Source organism: Carassius gibelio, chromosome B19 (genome assembly GCF_023724105.1).
Source record: "Carassius gibelio isolate Cgi1373 ecotype wild population from Czech Republic chromosome B19, carGib1.2-hapl.c, whole genome shotgun sequence".
In the NCBI taxonomy this organism is placed as follows: domain Eukaryota; kingdom Metazoa; phylum Chordata; class Actinopteri; order Cypriniformes; family Cyprinidae; genus Carassius; species Carassius gibelio.
In genome coordinates this window covers 27,605,972-27,623,821 of record NC_068414.1, presented here as the reverse complement: position 1 = coordinate 27,623,821, position 17,850 = coordinate 27,605,972, and the positions used below count along the sequence as shown (strand labels likewise).

General features: G+C 36.5%; 4 protein-coding genes across 5 annotated transcripts; all 4 read right to left on the bottom strand.

Moving 5' to 3' along the window:
- Positions 1-24: 24 nt before the first annotated feature.
- LOC127978591 (free fatty acid receptor 3-like) lies at positions 25-1,097 on the bottom strand. The gene has a single exon (XM_052583361.1). The coding sequence runs from the start codon at positions 1,044-1,046 to the stop codon at positions 108-110; it is 939 nt and encodes a 312-aa protein (XP_052439321.1). The 5' UTR covers positions 1,047-1,097; the 3' UTR covers positions 25-107.
- A 3,006-nt stretch (positions 1,098-4,103) lies between these two features.
- Positions 4,104-5,296, bottom strand: si:dkey-211g8.9 (free fatty acid receptor 2). Its single transcript, XM_052583458.1, has one exon. It carries the CDS (start codon positions 5,228-5,230, stop codon positions 4,361-4,363), a length of 870 nt encoding a protein of 289 aa, XP_052439418.1. The 5' UTR covers positions 5,231-5,296; the 3' UTR covers positions 4,104-4,360.
- A 2,213-nt stretch (positions 5,297-7,509) lies between these two features.
- On the bottom strand, positions 7,510-14,452 carry tekt2 (tektin 2 (testicular)). Its single transcript, XM_052585067.1, has 10 exons — positions 14,402-14,452; positions 13,418-13,578; positions 13,204-13,329; positions 12,436-12,641; positions 12,143-12,286; positions 11,837-11,951; positions 11,563-11,670; positions 10,872-11,015; positions 9,848-9,927; positions 7,510-9,752 (listed from the first exon to the last, which is right to left on the bottom strand). Exons 2-10 carry the CDS (start codon positions 13,571-13,573, stop codon positions 9,554-9,556), a joined length of 1,278 nt encoding a protein of 425 aa, XP_052441027.1. The 5' UTR covers positions 13,574-13,578; positions 14,402-14,452; the 3' UTR covers positions 7,510-9,553.
- A 259-nt stretch (positions 14,453-14,711) lies between these two features.
- olah (oleoyl-ACP hydrolase) lies at positions 14,712-17,134 on the bottom strand. 2 transcript variants are annotated; one of them, XM_052584579.1, is made up of 7 exons: positions 17,034-17,134; positions 16,561-16,694; positions 16,299-16,437; positions 15,946-16,045; positions 15,617-15,786; positions 15,446-15,528; positions 14,712-15,248 (listed from the first exon to the last, which is right to left on the bottom strand). In XM_052584579.1, the coding sequence occupies exons 2-7, from the start codon at positions 16,688-16,690 to the stop codon at positions 15,106-15,108; spliced, it is 765 nt and encodes a 254-aa protein (XP_052440539.1). In that variant the 5' UTR covers positions 16,691-16,694; positions 17,034-17,134; the 3' UTR covers positions 14,712-15,105. The 2 variants fall into 2 exon arrangements, with proteins under 2 accessions (XP_052440539.1, XP_052440538.1); XM_052584578.1 differs by having other exon boundaries at positions 16,865-17,083.
- Between the last annotated feature and the right edge of the window lie 716 nt (positions 17,135-17,850).

The following is a 17,850-nucleotide window of genomic DNA, read 5'->3' as shown; positions in this document are numbered from 1 at the left end:
TGGATTTTTTTATTTATTGTTTTTAAACAGTGTAGATGATTACATTGTAATAATGCAATAATGCAACACAACTGTCTATGAAAATCCACAATCTCTTCTAAAAACTTCTAATATTTAAGTGCACAACAACACAAACTTCTTTGAATATAGGCATATAACTGAAACAAAGCATTTGCAATTACACAGACTGCCTTTCTCATCTCCCTAGAGATGCAGAAAAATATAATAAGATCAAAACATGCATTTAAAGTGGTCGGCATTAAAGCTTTCATACGCCAGCTTGGATTTTCTTGTCTGATGTAGCCAACTATGTATGATACACTGATAGGAGCGTAACAAACTGTAAACTCAAGAAGTGTCCCCAAAACCAGTCCAATCGCCCGGAGCCTGCGACAGCGGTTAATGAGAGGAAGCTTCAGCAAAATACAGATGACATTTATATAACAGAAGCAGCAAATGATGAAAGGTATACATATTACTAGCACAAGAGCAGCCATGCGTATTTTACTCAGTTGTCTCAGCTGTGTTGCAGTGAAGTTACTATAACATCTCAGAGGTTCTGTCACCAGAGGGCGTTGATTAGTAGTGTTGTGTATTTCTGAATCTGTGTATGTGGCCTTGTAACCAAATGCTACAAGTGCTATAACAAGTGCCCAGATGGCGACACATATTAATATTGTATAGATGTTTCTCTTTTGACTTTTATACTTCATTGGAAATCTTATACAAACATATCGCTCAGCACTTATTGCTGTTAAGAACATGCCACTGGAGTAGAAAGGAAGAAAGAACATGAACATATTAAAGTGGCACAGGATATAGGGCATGTTCCAAACCATGTCATCTGTGGCCTCTTTCATCTTGACAGGCAAGAAGGTGAGGAAGATGAGGTCAGAAACAGTGAGGTTCAACATAAATATGTCAATGGGGATAGGTTTACGGTGAATCTTGTGAATACATGAGCAGAATGCCAGCACAGCGTTAGGAAAACTTATCAGGAATGTGATGATATAAATGACAAGAAACACTGTTGAATCCTCTGACATCACTGTCGGCCTTTGGTAAAGTTCTTTGCTTTAGAAAATAGCCATGTAGGTACACCGCCTGTAATATATACACACACCTATTTTAGATGCATTGTCATAGTTTTTGTCAGTATTGCAAAACCATTTAAAGTACCAGATGTTGTGGTTTTATCTGGGACTTACCAATAACTATTTCTGTTATATGTCTTGACAAAATCATTGGGCTCCTCCTACGCAGTTCCATACAACTCTCTATCCACCTGAACAACATGGATACAGCAAACTGGAAAATTATAATGATTTGCATTCTATCGTGCTATGATAACATGTTTAGATTAGAGTCATTGTTGAAATTCTTCAACTTCTTGAGCTTTCAAATTCTTGAAAGCTCACCTCTGAAGGAGAATCATCGCCTGCTTCTAAATCACGGCATCTTTAGCCACGCTCATACGTGCTTGTAATAGGAGGAGAGTAAAAAACAGAGAGACGCAAACACAGCACTACTCCATCAACTGAACCATACAGATGTAATAACAAGATTACAAGACACAGTGTAGTGTAAGTTGTGAAAAATAGTCTTTGAGTTTTCTTGTGATTTTAACTCCATATCTAGGTCGGAAGCGCGCACTGTTGCTTCATGTCTCAAATCTATTTCTCTCTCAGGTCAGAAGCAGCGAGAATGCTTTGAGTAGGTCAGAAATAGAGCAAGACATCAGTTTACTGTCAAGGATTTGTTAGTCAATCTGTGCCGCATCCAGTGAGTACAGAAACACAGATTATAATGGGTTCTGTGTTGTGCAACTTGCATCCAGAAGTGAACATCAGAGACCATTATAAAATAATAAAAAAAGCAGTTCATGACCCCTTTACTGTTAGTCCATATTCCAAGGTTTTTTTTTTTTTTTTTTTGTATGACAAAGCAGCATAAAAATACTTCAAAATGTTTCCTTTATTTTTACTATACAGGAATGGAATGATAAATAAATGTATTTATTTATTTATTGGCTGAAGAGCTTTAAATGAACATTGTATTAAATTACCTAATATAGATTCCTTCACCTATACCGGTATGTGCTGGGGTCATACTGCTAAGAGAGCTTTTTGGGGAAAACAATCATACACATCACACACACACATAGACACACACATATATGTATATAAATGTGTGTGTGTGTGTGTGTGTGTGTGTGTGTATAACAAATTTATTAGACCACCACCACCATGTAAGGTTTGTGCCACAGCAGTCCTAAACGATTTCAAAAATAATTTACCTGTAAGCTGTGTGTAAGCTCTTTAGTCACAGTAGTATTATATAATGTTAAAAAGTACACTTTACCGTGAAAAATAAATAAAAATAATAATAATAATAATAATAATCTGTCATCTTAGGTAACATTACAAAATATATTTGTATACACTACACGTACTGTATACTACACAAGGACCTTGCAACAATATCATTTTAAGAAGTTTAGTTTGAAAATGTTTTGCAAAAGTGACTTGTCACTGTTGCTATATTAGTTAATCAAAGGTGACTTATCACTGCTGTGTTATTAGTTTTTCATCACAGTAAAATAAACTTAAACAGGTGCAATCTAATACAACATATTTTCAAAAACACATCAATAGATTTTAAGACATACTCACCAAGACTCTTCAATGACTGTTTTCATCAAAAATACTTAGACTAGTCTTTGAAGTTTGGCCATACCTTTTAAAATTCAGTTACATAAAAAAAGTAGATTTGTATAATTTGAATCAGAAAAATAAGTCTTAACATGAGTGTGACTGTATTTAAGCAACTGGTCCAAGGTTATGGTTTATGCTTCCTTCTCATTTTAAATGGAAGATTTTAACATGCATGATTATTAGTTCTCACAACATTTCAGGGAAGTACTATTTTGCAAACCACAAACTATCACAGGGTTTCTGTCCACACGCAGTGAAGAATGTGAAAACAGAGGACCATTGTTTAGCTTTCCTTTTTTTCTCATCTGTATATGAGCCTGGGAATTTGTAAAACATATGCAAGGAAGGGTTAAGGATATCAACAATTTTTGGACCCATTGTGGCCCTAGAATGGCTATTGTGTGAACTTGTAAAATGCAGTGTTGTACACATAAAATAAATATTCATAGTATTATATGCAATTCATAGCCATTCATAATTTCCAGTTACACCAAAAACTGCGTCTGGAAAATTTAATACAAGAGAATGGAAGAGAAAATTAATTCATTTTTACAGTGTTTAACAGAGTCCCCATGTTAAACATTTTACACATTCACATTATTTATTACATAATAACAATAATTACAGAATAGGTATATGAAACATAACTACAAATTTAATACATGGTTTATTAATATTACTCTAATGAAAAGTTTTGAATGAAACAAAAGTATATACATGGAGTTAATAACTACCTTATTATTAATAACTGAAATTAATAACTACCTGAAATTAATAACTACATTACTAACTTATTAATAAGCAGCAAATTAGGATTTGACATAAAAGTGTAGTTAATTTGTTAACAGTTAATGGTAAAAACTGGTTCCCTAACTAAAGTGTGACCACTCTTACTATAATTTAGATTTTGGGTTTAAATAACAATATTTACATTTACATTCACATTTAGTTGTTACACAGCACAAGAAGCCTGGTCTTTTAAATAATATAATATAATAAAAAAAAAAAAAAAAAACGGATAGAATAGAGCAAGTGTTAGAGGTCTTTTTTATAATTGTATAATAAATTAAAAGAAAGTAGAATACAAAAAGGAAGGTAGAAAGGTAGTTATATTATTATAATTATATATATATATATATAGAGAGAGAGAGAGACAGAGAGAGAGAGAGAGACAGAGAGAGAGGCAAACATTCATGGAAAGGGAAAGCTGTGCATAAAAACATAAAAACATAAAAAGCATTCACCCCATAATTTTTGTCATCATTTACTTAGCTTCCCTAGTTCCAAACTTTTATAAGCATGTATATATATATATATATAATTCTGTTAAGCACAAATGAAGATATTTTGAATACATTAAAATTTCAGTTGACACAACTATCCCTTTTAAAAGATTATCTCATCTGATATCTTTATGAGTGACTTAACACTGAAAAGTAAATTTAAAAAAAAAAAAAACAATCTTACAAATTCAGCATCTCATTTATTTCCATCAGGTCACTTTTATGGACGAGTCTGCTGTGTTTGCTTTTGCTCTGTCATCTTTAGATTCACCATGGCTTATTATTGATGCAGCTTGTGATTTGATGGTTCCTGGAAGCCCTGTTGCAGTGATTCTGATGCCTGGACTTGTATGACATGTTCTTTCATTTGCGGCACAATCTGTCCACCAAATCCCTCGGCGTCCATGGTGAAATCATCAACATGACCACCGGCTCAAGAAATACATTGCAGGAGCAGGAAAGCATGGCTTCACTTCTCCACTCCACATTAGTGTTCAAGACAAAGCCGACCACGTGGGAAACATTGTAGGGCAAATAACATACCACAAATACTACTAAAGTGGAGAGTGCAATGGCTAACACCCTTCTTTTCCCAACAGAGGGCAAAGCTGAGTGTCTGACAAGCACAAGGCAGCGCAGTGTGCAGAATGCTGACAAAACAAGTGGCACCAGGAAGAGCAGCAGTGCCATCTCCAGGCGTAACGGCACCAGCACTTCTAACTGCTCCTGGGTGAAGTTTTCATAGCATGCAGAGATATTCTCCTCTGATATAGACACAAAATGGCCCATTCCTTCTGCAGTATGAGCAAAACCCAAGTGTATAAGAACTAAAAGCCACAAGATGGCGCTTACCAGGCAAGAGGTACTCGACCGGCGGTATAGTTTGTAAGTTATAGGATATGCGATACTCAGATACCGGCCCACGACGACTGCTGTGAGTATCAAACTACTACCATAGACTGAAGAAAACAGAAAGAAGCTATAAACGGGACAAACCGCAGCTGGAAGCGCCCAACCATGGAGCGTCTCGGCCACTTTGACTGGCATCCACGACACTAGAGCCAGGTTTGCCACACACAGGTTCAGAGCGTAGACTACATTGGGGGTGGCACCGTGTTTTCGAGCCTTACGGATGTACACGAAAAGAACAAGGAGATTGCCAGGAAGTCCAAGCAAGAAGGTCAAGATGTAGACCAACAAAGAGACGAAGCTGGACACGGTCAACTCCATCATGTCAGATCAATTTGTAGCTCACCTAGATCGGTTAACTAAAGCCTCCTTTTCATAGCCTCTCCACTGGCTGCCAATATTCCCTCTTTATTCCATTTGGAGGAATAGCCGCTCCTCAACCAAATAAAGTGCTGAACACTCTCCAATCTGTGTGAGGAAAAAACATGAAGACAATAAGGAAGTCTGTATCTGCAAAAAGGTTTGTATTAATTTGGAAGGCACATAATAGGGTGGGGGGAAAGGGGGTGTGGAAGGGGCGTTAGATGGGCAGTTAGTGCATCTAAGAGCTTGAATTGGTCTGATATGAGCCACAGGGATGGGTACTTAATGCAGCAAGATGCCATTTATATGGTCCCACGTTGCCTTATTTGCCCTTGGTGTGCACATTAGATCAGGCCCCTTTAGTGAAATCATTCAGAATAATTGGGCTTTGCAGGAAGCTGAGCCCATCCAGCCATGACTCTGTCACTTGAAATGCACTGGACGGTTAAACCATTAATGCTGTACACTCACTAGGAATCTGTTTGGGGCTGACATTCAGGAAAGGCTATTGCATACAAACAATGAATTAACTTGACACTTTTATAGCGGCTTTCAACAAGCCCTTGAATTATGCAGTTTATGAAGTATGATCATTCTGATTGCATATATTCCTGTGTATTAGTGTAGATTCAGTACAAAATTCCAATATATATCAGTATAAACATGCAAAGAATATTTTATAAGTGATTTATTCACAAGGGATTTCAAGAACAGATAAATGCTTAAAACGATTCTTGTAAAATGATTCAAACGTATATTCTAAATATTACAATTACATTTCAAACAACACCAGCTCAAACCAAGCATGCCTAACCATGTCATATTATGTATTTAAAAAAACACTAAGCTTGAAAACCAAAGAAACCAGAAAGTTCAGCAACTGTGTACAACCTCAATTTTAGGATTATAAGAGGAGTTAAAACAACAAACATATCAACACCAAAAGTAGCACCTTAGACTTCATATAATAGCATTTAAATCTAAACTGATCATACTCTGGTGACTAACCATGATTTGAGCTTTGCCATATTTGCCATGCACTTAACCTCATTAAAAATACATTCCTCCTCATTATTTTGCATAGACGTAAATAGTCCCATTTAGATACTTTAGTGTAGCAGTTAACTTCGGCAGAACTGATAAATCCTCACCAGTGTATTCTTTTATCATGTTCATCACTGAGTGTCAAAGTCCAGTCTAAATAGAGGCTTTCATATGACATTATCATCCCTTCCCAGACATAAAACAGAAATCTGTAGACAAATGGATCAACATTGTAGTTGTAAAGGTCATTTAACAATGCAACAGAATTATCCACATGCAGATTACCGTGAGTCAAGAAAAAATATTTATACAACTATTAAAACATGTTAGTATGTTTTTATATTTAAGATGTTTGCTCCATTCTAGCTCATAAAATCATTGGTTGAAATGTGATACTGAGAAACCATTATCACAGGCTTGGTAAACATAAGAAGAGGAAACAAATTTGTCAAATACTGGAATCAGGAAAATACAATTTATTTTGCACTTAATAAATAGTTTCCATCCTCTCTCTTACCAATTAAATTGCCCATTTTTGCACATCAACAGGTAGATTGTAGTGCTGGCAACTCCAAACGTCTGAGTTTAATTCCCAGGGATTGCAAGTACTGAGCAAATGAATCCCTTGAACACACTTTAAGCCTCTTTGGATGAAAGTGTATAAGAAATGTGTCTCTCTACTGTACTTCCTCTTCATTACCTCACCATGACAGGCCAGACCAAGTTTGGTAAATGTCACACCTATGTCATTGACTTATAAATGTGTACAGTCCTGTGTCAATATGTTCATTTATCTTACGTCAAAAGGTTGTGTAATATTTAGAACAAGCCATTGGACCAGGGTTGTGGAATTGGCCTTCTTTTACAATGTCCCCACTGGTTGTTTTTTATTTATTTATTGGTTTTAAAGGTTTGACATATTGCATTAATTGTATTTGCCTGAAGTGCTTGTATTGAAATATTTTCCCCATTTTATACTCTTCCAATCATTATGCTAGATGATGAGTTTTGTGAGTAAGAGCCAATGATTGGGTGCTTTATGAAAATGTTTATGATTACTTCCATATAGTGATTTTCAAGTTAAAATTGTGCATAATACATAACAGTGACTGTAAAACATGTATTTTAGGTATGGGAGTGGCATATATATATATATATATATATATATATATATATATATATATATATATATATATATATATATATATATATATATATATATATATATATATATAGCGCCGCCGCTCCCACCACGCGCATCACGCACTGTGCGTAAGGCACCAAGTGCTGAGGGGGCACCAAAAATAGCCTAATTAAATTTTATTTTAAATGCCGGTATTATTTCATTAGCCTATAGAAATATTTGCCACATTTTAGGCATGTATATGTAACAAAAAAGGGGGAACAATAAAGATATTTAATAATTGCTAGAGTCTAGTATAGAAAATACTAAATAATATATATATTTTTTTTTCTCAGGGTCGGGGTGGGGGGCATCATAAAGGAATTATGCTTAGGGCACCAAAATGGCTAGCAGCGGCACTGTACATATATATATTAGGGGTGTAACGGTTCACAAAATTCACGGTTCGGTTCGATACACTGATGTCACGGTTCGGTTCGGTATGGTTCGGTACGTTTTAGATACAGTAAAATGTAAAAACATCTCAACTTTGCAGAATGCTGCAAGCGCACTGCGGGTCATGTGACAAGAACTAACCAAGCAGCTTCATCCTTTCCCGTAACAACGTTGAAAGCTCAGCCAAGATGAAGGAACAGCTGATCATAGATCATATTTTGAAATAAATTTAGTAGCAGAGCTAGCCTACTGCAAGCGATTTTTAGAGCTGCAAATCCATTTATCCTTTGCTGAAATTTCCGTGTCTTCATGGAGAGAGCACGTCATTGTTGCTTAGCAAAGACAGACGCCGCTTCTGCCCGAGCGCTTTGGAAAAAAGGAGAAAGACGCGCCTAGCGTTTTCCACGTGTTTTTAGGATCGATATGTGACGGGCCCCTAAGGCGCTCGCTCACTCAGCATGCGCTGAAGGCTCGTTGCAAAATGTCTAATGCATTTAACAGACCAGAAATAGAAGATCCTCCAATAACCAACAGGTCTGGTGTTTGGGTGCACTTTGGATTCCCTGTAAGCTATAATGGTGATGATAGAATGAATGGTAAATAGTAAGGTCTCATATCCGCGGCTATAATGTAAATGTAACGTAAATGTAGCCTACCAATTGCCGCGGTGATGTCTTTTGCCCTGTTTGAGTCAGTTGGAAATGTCTGTCTAAATGCTGCGGGGATAGTTTGTTGTGTGTATGTTTCTCCTCTTTTTCGTCTTTTCCCAGATATTGACACACTAAGGTGATGTCGGCGTAAATGAGTTGAAATGTTTCAAGGATTCCCGCTGGTGTTTTTTTTTTGTTTGTTTTTGTATTCCCGCTGGTGTACCCTATTGTCATGTAGATGCGACATTCCGTTGTTTTTTTATTTTATACGTATTCGTATGCGGTTCAATACGAATTCGCGTATCGTTACACCCCTAAAATATATATATATATAAAGTTTTTTTTTTTGGCCAGTTTTGATTGGCCATTGAGCTGGTTTTGTTTTGCAAACCTGGCAACTCTGCATTGGGCTGAAGAGTAAGTTCTCAGTTATGATTTCAATTTTAAAAGAACAAGTAAAATATGACTCCTTTAAATCGATTTAGACTAAAGGTTTGGTCACATTAGTGAAGAAATTATAAAATTATAAAAAAAATATATATATACCTTTTACAGTATTGTCAATAGTGTAGAGATGTATAATGAACTACACACATATCAGTCACTTTCAATACCAACACTTCCAGCTTAAACACAAGTGAAGTCTGCATGGGAAATGTTTATGATAAGGTGACCAGACGTGCCAATTCCCGGGGCAAATTCTGCTCAGGTGATACAACGATTGATTTGCACATTTCTGTCAGGACCATTATCAACAAAGATGACTGACAATTAGCAGTTTGTATTGGCAATATGGTTCTGTTCTGGACAAGAACTCCCTATGCATCCATGCAGCCTAGCATGGAAGAGAGCTGGGAGCAGCAGGCAAATCCCTGCGAAGTGGCAAGTCTGGTCACCTTAATTTGTTTTACTCTATTCCTGTGGGAATAAATTGATTTTCCCATAAAAAATTTATGAGCAATGGCAAATGTGATGTCACCGTAAGTATGAGTTGTGAAACAGGGTGTTAACTCAAGCAAGGTCCAGCTTGTGTCTGCCACTAGAATTGGTGAGAGGCACCACAGCTGAGGGCAGACCCTCAGTCTGGACCCCCATAGTCAGGCGCTGACGGGTCTGGCTGCTACGCTGCTCCAGCGACAGGGCGTCCTGCTTACGCGACAAATCCTCCATCATCTGAGCTTCATGCTGTTTCAGAGACTGCAGAGAGTGCCTGGGAATCAAAGGTGTTCACAGGACAGACTTGTTTTGAATTTGCAGTATTTATTTAAAATACAAGGAGGAATGGAGTTAAAACAGTGGACTCACTGGGCATGTGCTAACTTTTGTTTCAGTGCTAGAATGGTGGCTTCCAGTTGCTTGGCTTCATCCACCAAACCAAACTGAACCTGGGAGTAACAGGTTATATGATAACCAATCAAAACACAGCAGATTAAGATGGATTGTGTTTGTTTTTCACTGGGTGAAATTAACTAGAACAAAGGTCATGCATCTCTTTATTGCTGGTGACAATGTATAATCACATTATTGTTTGGTCATTTTAATCCACCTTATTTTTTTACAATGGTTTTGTAACTATTTGTAACTTGAACGTACAAGGCTTCATAGGTGTCATAGGCTGTTTTAATATCATATTATATTTTAATTTATTATCGTAATCATAAATAGTTTTATTGTTTACTACACTTTATTTTTGGTCTAGATATTTACCTATCCACCTTATTCTTCAATGTGGAAGTAAGCCTATGACTTCGGGTTCATTAGCAGCTATAGGGAAATACAGATAAGAATTACAATGTGCGGTAAATGGTAAAATTGTTTGCACTACAAACCAGTGTGTTCACATTTAAGATTAGAAATAAAAAGTAAGACACACCAATTTGCGATATCAAGCAGAAAAACAAGCAGTTTTGTACAACTAATAATAGGTGGAAGATAATAAGACCAGAAGCAAAACCCGTAAAATTTACAAATGGCCACACCCATTTTAAGGGAAGGATAAGGTGGATAGCTAATGAATCAGAAATCTTGCACATTTAGAGAAAATAGCTAACTTTTGTGTTGCAACACAAGGTGAAAAGAAATATGGAATTTAGCATGAGGGTGAAAGATTTCTCCATGCAAATGTTATGATCATAGGCTCCAGTTCGTCAAGCGAACTTGAGACACTGACTGAAGAAAAGCAGTTTGGTTTTAAACTAACTTTTATGCAAGTTATACTGCGTGCATCTTCACACAACAGACCTTTTTTTGCCTGCAAAATTTTTACTGATTTTTACTAATGGGACAGCACCGTTATGCAGTGTCCCAATCAGCTGATTGTGGAGTTTACCTCATCTCGGCACAGGTCCATGCCAGGCCTCTTGATTCTGTTCTCTAGACGGGTGTGGACAAGCTTTAGAGGAGCCGTCTTGGCCTGCATGTCTTCCTCTAGGTGACAAATGTCCTGCTCCAGCTCGGCAATCTCTTCTTGAGTCTGAAAGATATTGGCACACATACTCAAATAATAGAAAGAAAAATGCTTGCTTTATTCTATTCATCCATCACCACATGGAATACTACCTTCTGATTGGTCAATTGCTACATTACAGTCTCAAATATTTTTGTATAATCAATTTTATAGACCCCAACAATATGTTTTTAATAAGCAAATAGTATACACTCAAATCATTGTCTATGTATTGATTTTTTTTTTTTTTTTTTTGTGGGAAGATGTATAACAGGAGGATATTTTGCAATCCGATGGTCATTATCGTGAAATAAACCCCTTCATCAACCCCTTCAGAATGATATGAAATCTTTTATACCTCATTTGATCACCCTGTGGGGTTTATTTGGGAATTAAAGACCCACTGACCCATATTTCATTGCTGAACGTCCACATTCATATTTCAATTGTGTGTAAAGCACGTTCTTTAACTTGCTATTATACTGGATGATAGTTCATCATTCCCAGTTTCACTGCATATTCAAAAATACCAGAATTATATTAAAAAAGGGGGAGAATAAAGAAGAGGCCTTACAGCTTTTAGCTGCCATTGCATTTCGTGGTAGGCCTGTTCCTCGTGGTGAGTTCGCTTACGGAGAGCAAACTCCACTGTCATTCTTTGGGCCTCCAGCTCATTCTGCACCTATGAGAGAAGATGCATTTATTGTATGGATATCATATTGAATGGATATCCTGTTACAGTGTTGAACTGCAAGTCATTTTTTGAAAAGTCCCTTGAATATTTAAAAGAAAATTGCTTTTTACTACACTAAATGATTCAGTTTAAACCTGTAGACCAGATGTGGCACCTGTGCTCTTGTGATGCTGTTGTTCTCTCTTATATGGACAGAGGCCTGCATCTCTTCTTTAGCTCGGGTAACATTGTATCGACTGAACTGCTCCCACTGCTGTGGAGTTGTGGAACTGAAAACAAAAAACAAAAAAAACACACACATTTATATTATATTAGAAGTAAATATTTTATACATTTTATATTTCGAATTTTACCTGTTTGGGGTCCCTTTGTAGAACTTGGCCTTTAATATAGTCTCTGGATGTTCAGCTATTATTATGTTAAGATAGCTCTTTAGAGGTAAGAATACTCTTAAGCTCACCCGGGCGGCACTCTTGTGGGGTTTGGCTTCAGGGAGATCTCAGGTGACCGTATAGTGAGAGACAAGCATGACATGTCCACATCAAGGGCCTCTATTTTATCCTGAAGATCAATTGTCAGCTGTTGCCTTGCTTCCTGTAAGCGACTAAGAAGATATGCCAAGATTAGTAACCATATAATCTTCATCATATTAACAGGCAAAGGTCAAGTGAGATATGATTGTCATCCAAAATAAACAATGCAGAATGATACTGAATGGTTCAAACCAATTAATGTCTATCTGAATGTCCTTACCACAGCTGTTCAAAAGCCTGATCAATGCACTGCTGAAGGATGCGCTGTGCTCCATCAAGCACCTCTACTTCCTTCTTCAGTTCAGCTTCTACAGGGTCACAGACCAGCTCCTTGCCACGACGACCTTCTCTGAGGTTCAAGCACTCGGCAGTGACTTCAAGGGGCAGAACAGTGGCAGCAAGGGCTCGTTCTGTCGCCTCCTTGGACTTGGCAATGTTTAATAGGTACATGATTACACCTGAGATTTGTATTTTTCATTGCAAAATGTTTTTTATGAATTTATTTTTTCACTTGGATTTTTTAAGCTTATTATTTATGGAAGCTTGCTTGCACCAAGAAATAAAAATGGTTATTTAAACGTTATATCTTACAATTGTTTCTCACAATTCTCAGTAGCCACAATTGTCAAGAAAAACATAGCAATTTTTATTCATTGGTGAAAAAAAAAAAATGAATTGCAAAATATAAAATCCGAATTGTGAGATGTGAAATTGAAAAAAAAAAGTCAGAATTCTTAGGGGGGTTTTTTCTCTCAGAATTGTGAGAAATTTTTGAATCATGAGACAAAAAGAGATATAAACTCTCTATTGCGAGATATATTGTAGACATCCATTTACCTTATAAGAAGTCTACATCAGAATGTTTTTAAAACTCATATTTCAAGGTTAAATAATAATAAAAAAAAAAACATATAGTTGCTGTAAGATGGCTTAAAAAGATGAAGAAAAGACGTGTGGACATAGTTTTTATGAACTTATTATTAATCACCAGAGTAAGAGCGTCCATTTCTGCATCCACTTGCTGTGCACAAGCTTTCAGATTCTCCTTCCAGCGCGTGACGTCATTGATCCTGTCACTCAGTCGCCTGCTGCTGTCATACTCATCCCAGTTTGTCTGATGACCATGAAAGCAAAATATTTTATCATTAGTACTACGCTCTTTCTACGCTGTCAAACAGTTTTCAACACACCCCGATCATTACCTTACAGGTCGTCTCATTGCGCAGAGCTCTTCCTTCCTGGCGTATCTCGTTTGAAACATTGCGCTTGTTCTCCGCAGTGTGTGATATCTGTGTGTTATTAGTCGCCCAGTCAGACACACTGTAACGCAAGCCTGGCTTCGAGCTCAGGGTGGCCATGTTTGCTGGTATCATAGAAACAACATGACAATTAAAGACAAAAGAAGTAGTTCTAGTAAACAGGCAGATGGTTTGTGTTTTGATTTGGCGGGCTGCAAAAAACAACTTTTTTTTTTTTTTTTTTTTTTTGTCAAGACTGGTCATATCTTTTTTAATTCAGTCGCTAAGGGTTGGTCTTTGATTTGGAAGCATAATAGGCTACTCCTTGGCAACTGCGGGTCAAACTAGTTCTTTATATGGGGCTATAACTGGCCCACTTGTTCTTCGTGCGAAGTTGCGAACAAAAATATATATATTAATACAACTATTTTTTTTAATTACTATTAATTTTAGCCATTATCAACCTATTAATTAAATTCACTCTGGTAACGAAAACTCCTATTTTCTCCATTTAAAGAAGCATCTTAGTTTAATTAAAACTACCAATTGCAAATTATAGCTATGATACCGTTTAGTTATGTATTTGATGCATAAATAATCAGAATGATAAAAGACAAAAATAATTATAATTCCAGAGCAAGCAGGCTAGGATTTTTAATGTGACATTTCAAGCAAATATATTTTACTTATTCCTGTGTATTAATCCTGAATTTATCATATATTTATGTCTATATGTATTTCACGACCTCGTAATTGAGAGGTTATGTTAAATATTTGTACTTTAATGAAATGATTTGTCACACAGCAGGGCTATTAGTTAAACTTACGTGGAAAATTTAAATGGAAATGGAGTTTCTGTATTCATATACATTTAACAGTAAAGTCTTTGTTAAGTAAAGTTCATATGCACGTCATTTGTAAAGCACTGAAAACATTCATTCGACTTACCGAGACTGATGAACTGTTAGATGTGTTGTCAGTCGCTGTGGCGAGTTCAGCAGTAAACACAGAAAAAGGGTCTCCTGGTAACGGGGCGACGCAACTGCAGCTTATTCAATAATTTATACAGCATAGCAACACTCAACAATTACACACTCACGGAGACGCTTCATCATCTCACCGTGACATGTGCCCATGGCCACTCACTCAGAAATCCGAAAATCACTTGAGGTCTGGATCAGTTTGACTTTTTCAATCAATCTAAAGACCTCACAGTAACTCTTATCCACTCAGAACACTTCAGTAACCGTGGCAAATATTCCCACAACACTTCTTGCACTTATCACATTTTTATTCAGAAAATGTACAAATTGTATTTAGAAATGTTATTAATAGTTCCCCCTCTTCCTTTCATTCAACCATTCATTCTGTTTAAATACATACAATTAGTTATATATTTTTACAGTTTTGCATTAAATACTTAATTATTTTCATATAGCAATTTTTATCATCTAACATTACTGAATCTGTGTACATCCAAGTTATTCATGATTTATTGCTCAAAACAAGTCATGAATATTTCTGTGCACAATTAACGGAATGATTATTTTTGCATCAATTGGTTTCCTTTATGTGTCATTTCACAGTTACAAGAAATTGTTTCCATCAGTGAATATGAATTAGAGATAAATCAATGGAAGCCAGAGTTGTTTCTATAAATAGTCCATCTCTGCATTCTCAAGATGTTTTGTGATGTGGTCCAGAAGATATTTTTCATTTGCTGCTTCTTTCAAGTAAAAATGAGACCCAGGAAGCATCTGCACAGTGAAGTCACCACTTGTCATGTCCTTCCAAGCTGTAAAGCAAAAGAGACACAATATAAAGAATTGCACATAAAACTAAAGCTTTAAAATGATGACAAAATCATGCACTTGTGCTCAGAATTATTAACAAATGAGCAGATTATTCTTTCTAAGTTTACCACTTTATAAAACCGAAACTATTTAAAACATTGTTTTAGTAAAAACGTAACCATTTATCTGTCAGATTCACCTTGTAAGTCATGGGGTGCATCCTCTTTTCCGTCAAAGCATGATACTGGACATGACAGGAAGGGTGTTGATGGTCTGCTACATCTGCCAGACAGATTTGTACTATATGTAAGTATGTTCCATCCCACATATATTGATGTTTTCTTACACTAAAGAAAGGCACTGAGCCCACCTATAATTGTCCACTACACAGAGATCTGCTTTCAGCGCAGGTAAGAAGAGTTTGGCGAGCTCAGCATTGGCCAGTATCTCTGGTGGTGTGCCTCCAATAGAAGTGACCCACACAAGAAACTCTTGATCTGACAGATTACTTCTTCTTGGTGCCTGCAGTCTTGCTTCAGACTTACAGAAAAATTCAGAACAAAAACATACATTTAAATATATTTACACATAAAGGTATATATTTTTTAATAATAATGAAAATATCTCACCTTTGCAACAAATAAATCACAACACATAAAATTGACAGATATGACAACATACAGAACAGATCAGACTTACATATGGTGCTGAGGCTCCAGAGAGAAACATGTGGATCGGCTCAAGGTTGTAGACCTTCTTTACGTGTTCAGCAAAAGCAAAGCAAGTCATAGCTCCAAAACTACAGAAAGAAGTTGCAAATGAAAAGATACCATGTATATAAAAAATGTATATATGGGGAAGTCGTGGCCTAGTGGTTAGAGAGTTTGACTCCTAACCCTAAGGTTGTCAGTTCGAGTGATGTGTGAGTGGCAGAGCAGAGTCTGACCCTACACATCAGCATGTTTTTATAATGTAACATCATATACTTTTATATATACCTTTTTTAAAACCTATCATCATTTTCCTACTACTTTAGCAACAGTCTCACAAACCTATGTCCGAAGAGGGCAAATGGCTTCTCTCTGAAATGTGGAAGAAGCACACCGATGACCTCATCGATGATTTCCTGCATATTTAGAAAAAATGGTTCCTTCGTTCTTCCTTCTCTGCCTGGCAGTCGAATGGAGTACACTGAAAATTAAACAAAACTAAAAATATCTTACTTTTGAATGAACAATCAAATTACTTGAATTCAGATTTAAAGATATGTAGTAAAAAAAATGCTTGATTGATTGTTTTAGGTAGAGCAGTTACCTTCAATAGAGCTGCTGAGAGTTTTGGCCCAGCGAGCATAATGAATAGAGCCTCCACCTGCCCAGGGAAAACAGATGAGACGGACCGAAGCATCTGGGCGCTTGGTGAAACAGGTTATGACTTTATCCATTCCTCTGAAACATTATGACATGAATTAATAATCATTTATCATAGTCAAAACAATTGATAAGATACATATAGGAAATAGAGTTATCTGGTCATGCAAATGGACTGATGCCACATATAGAAGACTAGAAAAGAAACATGAACAAATAACAATGTACCCTGCAGTACTTTTGTTTACCTGGAGAGAATATTCCACGTCAGTGAGATACACAGAGTTTAAGTTATAGATCTCAATGCTTGTTTAGCATATTTTAGCTTAATCAAACACATGCATATAATAGAATACAGTTTTAATTGAGTGGCACGTATAAATAAGGATTAATAAAACCACCAAATACTGTTCTCACGATTATATTGCAGAATATATCCTGTACAGTCTTCTTCTGCTTCTTCTTCTTTTTCTTCTGTGGTTTTTATTTTGCGGTTTGCAAACGAAGTACATTACCGCCATCTGCAGGACTCAGGTGTGAACTCACTGGGATATCAAATTTGTATAATCTATTCTGTGTTTGTGTATGTGTGTGTGTGTGTGCGTGTGTATATATATATCAGACATCCCAACCTGCAAAAAGTCATTTCAGGGAGGTATCCCGAAGACCCCCCCCCCCCCCCCCCCCCAAAAAAAGGAAGGAAATACATCACAGCTTCTCAGTGAGACTTTGCCTATCTGAATGGGAGAACTTCCCTGCGCTTAGCCTCCCTAACATGTTGTGGTCCCTAAAAGATATAGCATAAAATATTATTTCTATAAGCTATAGGCTTATGTAATTATTCGTTAATTATGTTTAAATATGTAGATTACTGATACTATTTATATAATCTGCTTATACAATTTATGTAAACTGCTTTTATTTATTTTCCGTTGCAACTTTAAACCGGTCTAAAGACTTTGTTGTTTTCATGTAGCCTTGGCAACTAGCCTGAATAATATGCAGATGAAATGAAACTTGTCAACTCACCTCAACATGCCTTTTGCAATCATTTAGCCTGCCATGGGCAATGCTTGAGCAAGACTGTCATTATGTTTTACATCTATAAGACAGGGGTACACTTTCGTGTAGTCTACCGTAAAATGTGTCTTATACTTATACTTTTTTTCGTGGCACTTTCCCTCTGCCATGGTGCTCCTGTTTCTAGATAGACATAACTGATTCATTTTTTTCG

Excerpts from the sequence above, each read along its gene's own strand:
- olah (XM_052584579.1), bottom strand. The coding sequence starts at position 16,690 with ATGGATAAAGTCATAACCTGTTTCACCAAGCGCCCAGATGCTTCGGTC. Across the intron at positions 16,438-16,560 it reads TCTCAGCAGCTCTATTGAAG|TGTACTCCATTCGACTGCCA; the intron begins GTAACTGCTCTA and ends TTTAATTTTCAG. Across the intron at positions 16,046-16,298 it reads TTTGCCCTCTTCGGACATAG|TTTTGGAGCTATGACTTGCT; the intron begins GTTTGTGAGACT and ends TTCTTTCTGTAG.
- tekt2 (XM_052585067.1), bottom strand. The coding sequence starts at position 13,573 with ATGGCCACCCTGAGCTCGAAGCCAGGCTTGCGTTACAGTGTGTCTGAC. Across the intron at positions 13,330-13,417 it reads GCAATGAGACGACCTGTAAG|ACAAACTGGGATGAGTATGA; the intron begins GTAATGATCGGG and ends CATGGTCATCAG. Across the intron at positions 9,753-9,847 it reads CAAAAGTTAGCACATGCCCA|GCACTCTCTGCAGTCTCTGA; the intron begins GTGAGTCCACTG and ends TTTGATTCCCAG.
- LOC127978591 (XM_052583361.1), bottom strand. The coding sequence starts at position 1,046 with ATGTCAGAGGATTCAACAGTGTTTCTTGTCATTTATATCATCACATTC.
- si:dkey-211g8.9 (XM_052583458.1), bottom strand. The coding sequence starts at position 5,230 with ATGATGGAGTTGACCGTGTCCAGCTTCGTCTCTTTGTTGGTCTACATC.